This window comes from Cupressus sempervirens, chromosome 4 (genome assembly GCF_028749045.1).
Source record: "Cupressus sempervirens isolate cs-2001-9-10 chromosome 4, ASM2874904v1, whole genome shotgun sequence".
Lineage (NCBI taxonomy): Eukaryota > Viridiplantae > Streptophyta > Pinopsida > Cupressales > Cupressaceae > Cupressus > Cupressus sempervirens.
Genome location: NC_143121.1, coordinates 372,204,760 through 372,216,959, shown reverse-complemented (window position 1 = coordinate 372,216,959; position 12,200 = coordinate 372,204,760). Strand labels below are relative to the sequence as shown.

The 12,200-nt window shown below is 33.9% G+C and overlaps 1 protein-coding gene across 1 annotated transcript; it reads right to left on the bottom strand.

Moving 5' to 3' along the window:
• Window positions 1–4,523: 4,523 nt before the first annotated feature.
• On the bottom strand, window positions 4,524–5,799 carry LOC149561615 (acidic endochitinase-like). The gene has a single exon (XM_089823817.1). It carries the CDS (start codon window positions 5,693–5,695, stop codon window positions 4,793–4,795), a length of 903 nt encoding a protein of 300 aa, XP_089679943.1. The 5' UTR covers window positions 5,696–5,799; the 3' UTR covers window positions 4,524–4,792.
• Window positions 5,800–12,200: the final 6,401 nt, after the last annotated feature.

Below are 12,200 nucleotides of genomic sequence, written 5' to 3'. Positions count from 1 at the left end.
AATTTGTAGACTCAAGCTCAAATGTTACTTTGGTAAGATTGGATCTTAGATCTACACTTTTCATCTTTGGAATTTGACTCAACTTTACTATCATCATCCTTTAAGGTCAACTTCATATTAGTAATCTTAAGTTCATGGTTTAGGACCTCATTTTCTTTCTTCAATCTTGAAACATCTTCAATATCCTTGATATAATATTTAGAATATTTCTAGGACTTAAGATAAGCTATCTTGTCTTTCAACTTTGCAATGTATTATTTATCATATTCATAAATGTCCTTTAGGGTATCTCTTTCATCAAAGTATTATATAGTTCATTTGACAAAACACTTAGATTTTTCATCATGGTTCATAGAAGAAATATTGACACATGCGGAGTTAAGTATAGATAGAGAGACTATGAAGGTGATTTTTGCAAGAGCACATGTTAGTACAATCCGTACAGACAAAGTTATATAATGATTTTTCCATACAACCCAATTATTTATCCTTATGACTTGTTCACTTCACATGACTTATATGTTGTCATATAAATGACAACATCATGTTGAACAACCTAGCCAAATCACCCACACCTCCACCTTATGTAGTCAATAAAATGAAAACATAATTATATAGGTATTTTAGCCATTGAAATAAATGCCAACTATTGGCTAATCATTGCACGTACATAAAAATGCAACTGCTAGTACTAAATAATTAGTGGATACAATTTGTAATTTGTTTGATAACAATAAATATTTGAAGAGAGTTCTCAAAGGTAAGTATATATCATAAATAATTTCTAATACATTAACTTATCCTACATTTATGGTTCTTTCTTTACCATTACTCCTCCTATCACACTTCACATTACCATGAAAATATGAATAAGCCAGTTTGCCACAATTAAATAGTTATCCACTTCCCTCATTTATTTATGGCTCACTTGATGTATATCATCTTATTCTATCCCACACCTACGTGAATCATTCATCAACTATCGTTGGTCCTATTATTAATAGGAAAGCCTCTTCTATCATCATTTAGACATTTATATAATAAAATTTATATTATTTTTCATTTATTTCATTACCTAAAATTGAGATGATGCATGCCAATATTGACTTACAAAATTCACGTCATCATGAAGAATAATACAATAAATGAGACCCTAAAGGTCAAGTACTTAATTATTATTATTTTGAAAAGTCTAACCCCTAATAAATGAACTCTCATCCATACAAGTTAAAAAAACAATAAAAACACTTCGATGAAAAGTTATATTTATTTGTAATTTTAAATTTATATATAATATATTTAAAATTTTGAAGATAAATTTATATAAATATTTATTGTAAATTGTGCAAGCTTGTATATTATCTTTTAATAATAATATAAAAATTTATATCTTTTTACAAATTTTATTTTTTTGTTGAAAATATTTATAGTAATAATACTTGTACATTTTCTATTCCTTTTGTTAAATGTGTATGTGTTCTATGCATACAAAACACTAATCTAAATTAAATTATTTTTATATTTTTAAAAATAAATATGCAATTTGGCATATAATATAATATAAATATATTTATACAATATTTTTTATATATTATCTTTTATATGAAAAAAAAACTTATTTATAGTTTTAAAATGTATATAAAGAAGAGAAAATTATGTGCATTAGACAAATCCATGATGCATTATGATTATCCTTGGAATTTGGCATATGATCTTATGTATCATATAATTTCATTTGTAGGGCATAGTCTCTCTATAATTGATGTTCCTTAAAACTAGAATTTTCCAAATTGAATGTGGTTTTATGCAACTCCTTTAGGAATCATTAGAAGTAATATTAAGAATTAATTGTGAGTCTTTTTTTAAGTTCATTATTTAGAAAGTTATCAAAATGTAATAACTATGTAGTATTAGCCTTTAATTAAACTCATTCAATAAATAGCTATGATTTTTGTTAAAGTCATATGAAAATGAACTTAAGATTCTATATAAGATTAAGCTATATTAAATACAATCTAATCCATAATAAAATATCTTCAAATTGTGACTTTGCACAACTAATTGTATACTTATATTTGGCATTTTAAAGGTAGATATGAAGCTTTAGAAATAGAAAAAATAAATATAATAAATTTGTGTGTCCTAAATTTTACAAGTACCACTACTAAACTAGAAAAGGGCCTACATAAAAATAAATGATGGTAAATCTTCAATCTAAGATATTAGATGATAAAAGAGTACTAATTTCTTTAAATTGGACAATTGTTAAATAGAGAGTACTTTGAGAATGTCTTTAATCTTCATGGAAGAATGCTTCCTTTAAGAAGAATAAACCTCAAACAAACCAAACCCCATTGATCATTAAATCAACAAATAAAAATCAAACTAAATTGACCTAAAAATCATTCTTAGAAAATGCAATGCAATAGCATGGTTAAAATGAATTTTTCAACTTATAAAACACACTATTAAAATGTGGTGTTTGGCATGAAAGATAGTATGCAATCATAAATTGAAGAAATGAAATAATTTTGCATATTAAGTTGCAAAATTTTAGGATATAAAAGTGGCGATAGAGGTTCCTCAAACTTTTCTTTTTGGGTGTGATGAGAGAAGTAATAAATGTTCTTGTGAATTCCACATATGAAAGAGGGAGTATTTCTATTCAAACTAGTTTAGAGAAAGGAAATTCATGTATTGGTGAGTTGCTTCTTGACTATGGTACTTTACTAACTTCTCAAGGTGAAAAAAGTATGACACCCTACACTGTGCATTTGAAGGACATAATGGTACATTTATATACATGGAGGCATAGATTGCGAAAGTTTTTATAAGGAGATGTGATGATAAATCTATACATGTGCTTGTGAATGCTACAAATGAAAGTGAGAGGACTCCTCTTCACCACACTTCAGATAAAGGGAATGCCTACATGTGTACATTGCTTGGCGATCATGGTTTTAAGTGATTGATTAAGCTCATTTCAATAGCATGATTAATAGCATAAAAAAATAATCTATAAAATTCAAATTTTTTTTTTTTTTTTTTTTTACACCATTAAGAAAATCATAAGCCTATAAAGATGACAAAGGTATAATCATCTTGATAAGCTCATCATATACGATAATATTGTATAATATTTCCCAAGAAAAAGAAACATATTACACACATCGAATAATATTTGAGATCTCTTATTTTGTGACTCTTTCATATACATGAAGTAATTTGACTTGGAGCTAGTTTAAATTTTTCATAAGAGCATGTGTGTTTGATAAATAAAATATTATTAAAAAAAAGAGCTTTCATTTGCTTTGTTTTGTTCATTTTTAAATAATTTAGATGTTTGATTCTTTTCGTTTAGTTATGAAAATGCTAAAATTTTAATCTTTAATTATAAAATAATTATAATTATTTTAATTGAGCAATAAAAGTCGCCTTGTCACATTGATATAATTTTCTTTAATGATTTGTCAAAAGTTTACCATGTTCATCAATATCTCTTATATTATTCTATTTTCATTTAATTCTCTGCACTATTTCTTTGCAACTAATTTGAATTTTTACTTTCACTTGCACAATGTATTTGCAAGTGAAAGAAGTAAAAATCTAAGTCACATACATTCAATATTATTTCAGATCCTTATTTGAGTCTCTTATGTGAAAGCTATTTTTCGCTTTGAGATGATTTATATTCTTCATTTTTGAATTAAGGTAAAAACAGATTTTATAAAGATCCTAAACGAGAAGTATCAAAATACAAAATATAATGATCAACTCCAAAATTAAGACTATGTTGGCAAAAGATAAAACATTGTAATTTTCAACTTCCTAAAACCAAAGATAAACAGATAGACCAGACTACAAAAACAAAACACAAAAGCTAACAAGAACCAGAGCTAGGCCAGCTCCTTAAGAAGCTTAGCCGCTTCCATCTCAGCTACCTCCAGTTCCTCCTCTATGCACTTAAGCACTGTAGTTGGTATCTTCGTGTTGATTTTACCCCTTGTTCTTCTACCAGTCCTCCCATGGCTTTCTCTTGATACCCTTTGTCCTCTCAAATCAAGTGCACCCTGAGCTTAATGTCCTTTGTATCCGCTTCACCTTTACCAGTAATCAGCTTCTGCACCAGCCCTTGAATTTTTGAGTCGCTCTCCCCCAACGACTTTCTTCAATTCCTCCTCAGAATACCTTCTTCCAGCCTTCTGATCTAGGCTTCGATGATTTATATTCTTTGTTAAAACATTAAAAAAACAAAAAATATTAAAAATAAGTTTGAATTGTTTTTCTTATTCATTTTTAACATACTTTAAATGTTTGATTCCATTGCTGTCACTTTATTTTTACTTTTAATGATTTTAATTTTACCTCAGAATGGACAACCCATATTTTGTTTCAGGTTTTAATTTCCATTCTTAATTCAACCATTATACGTGACGGAGCTCGCCGAAACTATTAGCAAAACTTCATGATAGCATGGATCAAAATAATCACACATATTTACAAAAGGCTTTAAAAATACCTCATTAAATAACAATAATAAAGATCTTGAATAATATATTCTAGAAGATGACACAAGTACTTCACATGCATGTGAAATCTACATCAAGAATGCAAAAGTTCTCTAGAAAAGCAGCAATATTCGATACAATATCATGGGGAAACTAGTTACGGCGCCAACATATTAATAAAAACTCGAGCATTACCAATCTAAATACACACAGCAAGCTACTCGAGTTATATTATTCAACAAGGGGACATACAAATTCACCAACAATAATTAGCACATCTGATCTCAGACAGAGCCTTTGATAGAGGAGCTGTACTGAGTCTGTTCGTCGTAGAATTTGGACCAGAGCATGACTCCCGCGTACTTGGGTAACTTCTTCAACTGAGGCAGCACATTCGACTTGAGAGTACCCGCGGGGATGAAGCCACTACCTGCGGCTGAAGAGGCAGCAGGGAGCCCCAGAAAGAAACTGGTCGTTTTGGGAATGGAGCTCGTCCACTGCTTCCACGCGCTCACCAGAGAAGCGCCTCCATTGGCGTATTGACAAGGCGGGTTGTTGTAGAACTGAATCCAAATGAAGTCAAACAGCCCCGTCTGCAGGGCCTGTCCAACATCGGCGTCGGGGAAAGGGCACTGCGGGGCGGCGCTCAGCAACACCTTCTTCCCTCCGCGGGAAGAAAGCGCCGACACCGCTCTCGCCAGATCGTCCCAGTGTTGAGTCGTCGCCTCGATGTCGAAGTCAATTCCGTCTAAAACGGCGTCGCCAAGAGGCCGCGACGCAGAGTTCCCGCCGAGATAATTGTTCCACAGATAGTTTGCAACGTTCTGTGCATCTTGAGCAGAGGCGATGGAATAGCTTCCAGCACCTCCTCCCAAGGAAAGAAAAACTTTAATGTTCTTTTGCTGGCATGATTTAATTTCGGCGCTCAGCTTTGTGCAGCCCCCAGAGGAAGGGTCGCAGTGGCCGGCCAGATTGAGCTGCGGGGTCTGCCCGTTGCCAAACACGGGCAGAAAAGCGAGGATGACGAATTTGAAGTCACCGGTGGCGCAGGTTTGGGAAAGAGAGGCCTCGTTGCCGTTCTGGCCCCAGTATATCGCTATGCTCCCCGCAGAAGCAGTCCACACGATACACGTGGCCAGAATGAGGGCAATTGCCGCAGCTCTGAAATTAATCTTACTCATCTCCATTATACAACTCGAAGTGAATTGAGCAGTGCTTCAACTCCTACACGCAGTGCGTATATATATACGAGTAACCGAAAGGTTTCTAGAAACCTTTAAAGGAACCTACTGGTGGGTAGTTAATGAATGAATAAGTAACTCTTCTCGACTGGAATTGCAGTGGGATAAATATTTCTCTGTTGGGTTAAAATATTTCTCTACATATTAAATAACGATGACGACGTGTAGCGTGACTTGCAGCTCTGAGAAACAAGCGGATGCGATTTGCGTTGGATCATATGTTCGTCAGTAGGCTAATCACTAAATCAGTGACTTGACACAAAACTTCAAAATTGGGGTCGATGCAGAATAAGATCAAACGTTTTAAATCGCATTGCCGTGTAGAGTTGGCGTGATTAGTTTACGTACGAGGACCCGCTACCCGTGGATAAATCCGACATGGGGTCAAGGTACAACATGTCCAATGGTGATGTTTTCAAAAAAAATATTTGTGTATAAGGAATTATTATATATACCTTAAATTATGAAGTGCTGTTTAATTTTTTAATTGATTTTTTTAAAGCAATGTAATGTATATTTTAAAATTATTTATCGAATTGGAATCAATGTAGTGTATATTTTCAGTTTATTAGTGGTTATCTTGTATCTAATTAATTTTTTTAATATTATTATATTTAATTCGTTGAGTAGAAATATCAATAACTATGATTTATTTCAATCGACTAAGAATTATATATTCAACAATGTAATGTCTGACTAGTCCAATCAATTAATTCAAATCATTTAGTCTTGTACTCGAGCATGATTTCGATGTGAACCAATTGGTTTTCTTACAATGTTGAACTCCTATAGCTACTTCTATTGTAGATCTCTCCCTCTTGCATCTGAGATAGATAAGATAATGGATGAACAACTCTATGATTTAATTATCATGTATCTATAAGATTTTGGTAATTAAAAGTCTATTGCAAAGTTATTAGTCTAATTGCTTCCTATTGGTATATTTAAAACTTAGAAAACAAGTTGGTAATTACTACCACTATGCAACTTTATTGCTAGGAATAGCATATCATTATTAAGATATTTGTGATTAAGTATTGGATCAATTATACAAAACAAAAATATTGTCAAAATGAATGAATAATAGAACAATAGAAAATATATTTCTCACTACATTTTGAAATGATCTCTATATTTTAGCTTTAGTATGTAACAAATCTGAAAGCATTTCCCAAGAAATCTACACAAAATATAAGAAACTCAATTACACATTAAAACAATGAAAACAAGTCAAAATATAATATAATGTTTTATTATATTTAAAATTGAGATTTAAAAACTTATATTAAATACCCTCATTCTAATTTAAAATATATATTTTAACGGGACCAAAAACTCTATAAATTCATTTCGGAATATAGTTCTTATAGCCTTTATTCTATTGAAAGAAAGAATTCTATAAGCTTTATAAAATATAGATCTCCCACGTGTATCTTTTGGCCAGCCAAAGCTTATAATCGATATTTTCCTTATCTCATGTTAAAAAATTATTATATTTAGAATGTACGCTTCATATATTTATGATTGATAATTTATAAGTTATATATTTTTGCTCAAAATTGTTCCCCTGGTTAGATTTTATTGTTTGTAATTTGTGTTTGTCATTGCAGAAGGAAATCGGTTGATGCTAATCAAATCCAGATAGACTTGAACGAATTTTTTTTAATTAGTTATGTACGCGGGACCCGCCACTCACGGATCTCACGGATTTAGGTTAATATCTGGGATGTCCAATGACAATGGTTTGAAAATCATTTGGGGATTAAGTGGGTATTTAATATCTTTGGATAGATAATATAACATTTATAATAATCATTTTTTAATAAGATTATAAGGATCTTTTATTTGTGATGTGAAGTAATACTCTTAACAAAACGCTTACATTATGAATAGTATGATTTATTGTGTACTTTTATAGTTGTATCATATGTGTTGGTGTAAATAAGTATTTACTTATTACACTTACTTAAGTTTTACTTAGGTTAATGCATTATTTAATTATTTTGCATTATCTTATTATTATTTTAGGTGAGACACTTAAGAGTTTGTTTATTCTCATTGAGTTATGCAACTCTAATTATGCACATGGTGTCTACAACATAGGAGTATGCATCATTCACTGAGTTGTCATGTCGACAACACAGTTATCCACACTCCTTATTTAGCATATGTTGTCTACACCACTAATTTGTGTGCTACACCATTGTAGACTTATCCTCACATCATCGCACTTAATCTCATGCTTAATGGAGGATAACCCATATCTAGTGGACATGTGTCTGGTTGTATGACATATCATGTTGCTAACTTCTATGCATTCTAGAAGCTCTCCTGAGGCCTTTATATACAAGCACTCCTAAGTGTACTCTCAAGCAGTTATTGAATGAATATCGTCATTCTGATCATACTCTATCTATTTTGGTCTACTGTGTGCTTGTGTTGAGTTCTTTAGTTCTTGGGTGAATTCTGGCCTAAGCCAAATTCTTACATGGTATCAGAGTTGAGAGAGATTCTCTACACGTAGCCATTCGAGACTGTTTATGCTTTAGCACCTCGACATGAATCCGAAGGATCCGCATAAATTGAGAGCATCGAGAGCCAGATTTGACCTCACCGTTGCGTCCGGAGCATTGATTTGGTGAAGATCGACTATAAATTTGCCTATATTTGGTGAAAGTTGATCGTGAGGCAAAAAAATTTTGCAAATCGAAATTCGGAGGCCCCGATTTGCAATTGGGTATGATCATTTTATTTGATCTGATTATTTAATGTTCAAATCTACATTTATTTGTTCTCTACAATTTATTTCCGGATTTGGTATTTTTAAAATTTTTTAAATTGCCCTAGTAGAGAAATTTTTTTAGTCGAATCAGGCAGTGACACCCTAGCTCGACTCTGTGATTTTAGTTGGTGGATATTTAATTTTGCAAGGTTTCATCTTTTTAAATTCGGCTATATCATCTACAAGAAGTCGTACCTGTGCATTTCAATTCAGGCGCACACACATTATAGTCCGGCACTGGCTAACATCTATTCCAGTGACCTTAGTATTCACTTAAGATTTCATGGGAGTTTCTATTTAAAAAGCGTGTTTCGCACTAGCCCACCCAATGTGGGACTAATTCCAAAACATCTGAAATCGCGTGCAGTATATTCTGGCAATGCTGACAAAGCCTAAACTCCAGCACACAAATCTCAATCTTGGCAACCGCAAAACAAATTTTGGCAACGTGTTGCGCAAAGACAGGACACGTGGTGCACGTCCATTCACAAACTCGGCAATCAACGGCAGCAGTCTCCCGACCCATATTCCCGCCACGTGGTAACCATTTGTTGGTTCCAGATGATCTTGCGCATGTAGTGTTCAAGTCGTGTGACATGCAGACTAACACATCCTCCACACAATGAAATACCCTCGCAACATGACACTGGGTGCCCAGTTAGCTCGTGACTGTACCGTGCCATGTCTGTTGAAGCTACCTGGTAACCCAGTTAGCGCCCACATGGCCAATCTTGCCACCTTGCCAGCATAACATGTCACCCTGCAAGCGGATCTTTTTCATACCATCTGTACGATTTTGTACTGCTGAAGTCATCGGTGACATCATCTAAGGGCTTAGAGTCACTGACATTATCCCATATGCGACCTTAAATTTAACACTCCTTTGGACGTCATTTAAGGAAATTTACAACTGATGGGACAACCGTATGACCATCAAATTTAACCCCATCATTCGCTGAAGCAACCCCTCTCCAGATTGATTTTGGTTTTTGCAGTCCAACTTTGAGAGGCCATAACTCGCGCATTTGGACTCCAATTCAGGTGCAATTTTTTTTTGAAATTGGGTAAAATTTTCAAATTTTTCAGTGGTGTAGCTATTTTCTATTTTTGGTGCATGGATTGTTCAGAATTTGCATTTTTTGGCGATTGTACCTAGATAATCCTACATTTTGCAACTTCAAATGCTCTATACGGGCACATCTGGAGTCGAAAATAGGTTCTATTTTTTTTGAAACTGTGTATTTTTCGTCTGCTTTCTAGATTTGATATCAGATTGTAGTGTTGCATAGACAAAATTGTCACTTTCAGCAATAGGGCCTTTCTTTGCTTTGTAATGCTTCAGAATTGTAGCACATTGTAAATTTTTAGATTTGTACTCCACTAAGAAGTTGTAACAAGCAAAATCAGAAATCCATGAAGGCCAAAATTGGCAAGTGGCCCATTGTAATCGCACTATTGATAAAGTGCCCAAAGCATCTATTTTGGAGGGGTTTCTTGATTTAGTGAAAAGGGGGGGTGTTCTTGGTGTTGTGTTCTCTCTTTTCTACACTTTTCTTTCTTTTTTTGCATTATGGGCAAGTTTAAATTTTCTAAATTAACTCCTCATAACTATGCTTTGTGGTCAATCAAAATGTTGTATCATTTAATGCATAATGGAGTTTCACAATATGTAGATGGTACTCTTTCTAAACCAGCAGGTGATAATGTTTTTGCAAGTGATATTTCAAATTGGGTATCCATGGATAGGAAAGCCCTTGGTGATATATGTTTGGGGGTAGATGATAAAATTGTTTATCAAATCAAGAAATGTACTACATCCAAGGAAGCTTGGGATACCCTTGAAAGCCTTTATGGTAAAGTGTCTAAAGAGGATGTGTTCAAAATTGAAGATGAGCTTGTATCCTTAGATCTTAAGTCATATGACTCCATACAGGACTTCATCATCAAGGTGAATGAATTAAGGACAAAGCTTATTGATTGTAAGAGTTCTATAAAAGATGACAGACTGATCTATCTCATCCATAGTAAGCTGCCATAGGAGTATTCCACATTTGTATCTTCTTTTAACACCTCAAAGACTACCTTAGGGTCTGCCTACAAGAAAGTCACCTTTGATGAATATGAAAAACTGTTGGATGATGAAGAAAATAAGGTGAAATCAATGGGGATTCTCAAATCACCTTAGTCCAAAGCATTGGTGGCCAACAATGAGGGTTCTCAAAATTCAGCTGCAAATCTTCAAACAAAGGAAAGGGTAAGAAGAAATGGAAGAAGGAAAAATATGAGGATGCAAAAAAGACAACACCTCAATCTAAACAACGAGGAAAGTCCTCAAATTCCAACAAGAAAGAGGACAACAACAATAAGGAGAAGAAGCAGTGTGCTTATTGCAAGAAAATGGGTCATGAAGAGCATGAGTGTTATCTTAAAAAGATTGAAGAATTGACCAACATCATGAAGAAACATAATGTTCCATTGCCTAATGCTTACAAGGAGAAAGGGTCTTCTTCAAATTCAAAGGGCAAAGGGCAAGCATTCATGGCAAATGCAAACTCTTTAAAGGAATGGATATTTGACTCTGGTGCCTCATATCATATGGGTTCTTCAAAGTAGGATTTTTCTTCATTGAATCACTCAAAGGTACCACACATCTTCATGGGGAATGATAGTAAAATGGAAGTTGAAGGAAAAGGAAACGTGGAGATGGAAAATGGAGAGTTTCAAGAGGTTCTCTATGTTCCAAAACTAAGTTCAAATCTCCTATCAATCTACCAAATCACTCACCTTGGAGATGGACATAGAGTTGAGTTCCATCCAGACTTAGTTCAGGTGCACAGTCTTAAAGATGATTCCTTGGTTGTAGTGGGGAAAGTGAATGTTCACAAGAGGTTGTACTCTTTCTCTCATTTTGTACCCAAGTCTTCTTCAAAGGCCTTGTTATCTCAATCCAATTCAAACATGCAATTATGGCATGAGCGGTATGGTCATCTTGACTACCACTATCTTCAGCAACTTTGCACATACCACATGGTGAAAGATCTACCTCAAATTAACTTTTCTAAGGGTGAGTGTTCAACAGATTCAGTGGATATGCATCCAGAAGGGAAGTTACAAAGAGGGAAGTCTTCAAGAGCAACTAGTGTTCTACAGATGGTTCACATGGTATTAGTAGGTCCTTTTGCATTTAGCCAGGGTCGCTACATACTTACATTTGTTGATGACTTTTCAAGGTTCACTTGGGTCTACTTTCTGCATAACAAGAATGAAGTGTTGGACAAGTTTCTAGACTTCAAGGCTCATGTTGAACGAAAATCCAGGAAAGCCATCAAAGTACTCAGAATGGAAAATGGAAAAATGGGTGTGAACAGAAGACTTAAGGACTTTTGTAGACATGAGGGAATTAATCTTTAGACTCCACCAGCATTCAGTCTACATAAGACAGATGTTGCAGCTTTGAGGATTCACACTCTTAAGTCTATGGCAAGTTGCATGATTCATGCCAAGTCTCTAGATCCATCATTAGAAGTCAAAGCAATCTCAAGTGCCACTCACATTCTTAATCATTCTCCTCATCCATCCTTAGATGGAAAAACTCCTTTTGAGGCATGGTGTGATAGAAAACCTATTGTGACACACTTCAAAGTCTTCGGTTGTCCTATATGGGCAAAG

Excerpts from the sequence above, each read along its gene's own strand:
- LOC149561615 (XM_089823817.1), bottom strand. The coding sequence starts at position 5,695 with ATGGAGATGAGTAAGATTAATTTCAGAGCTGCGGCAATTGCCCTCATT.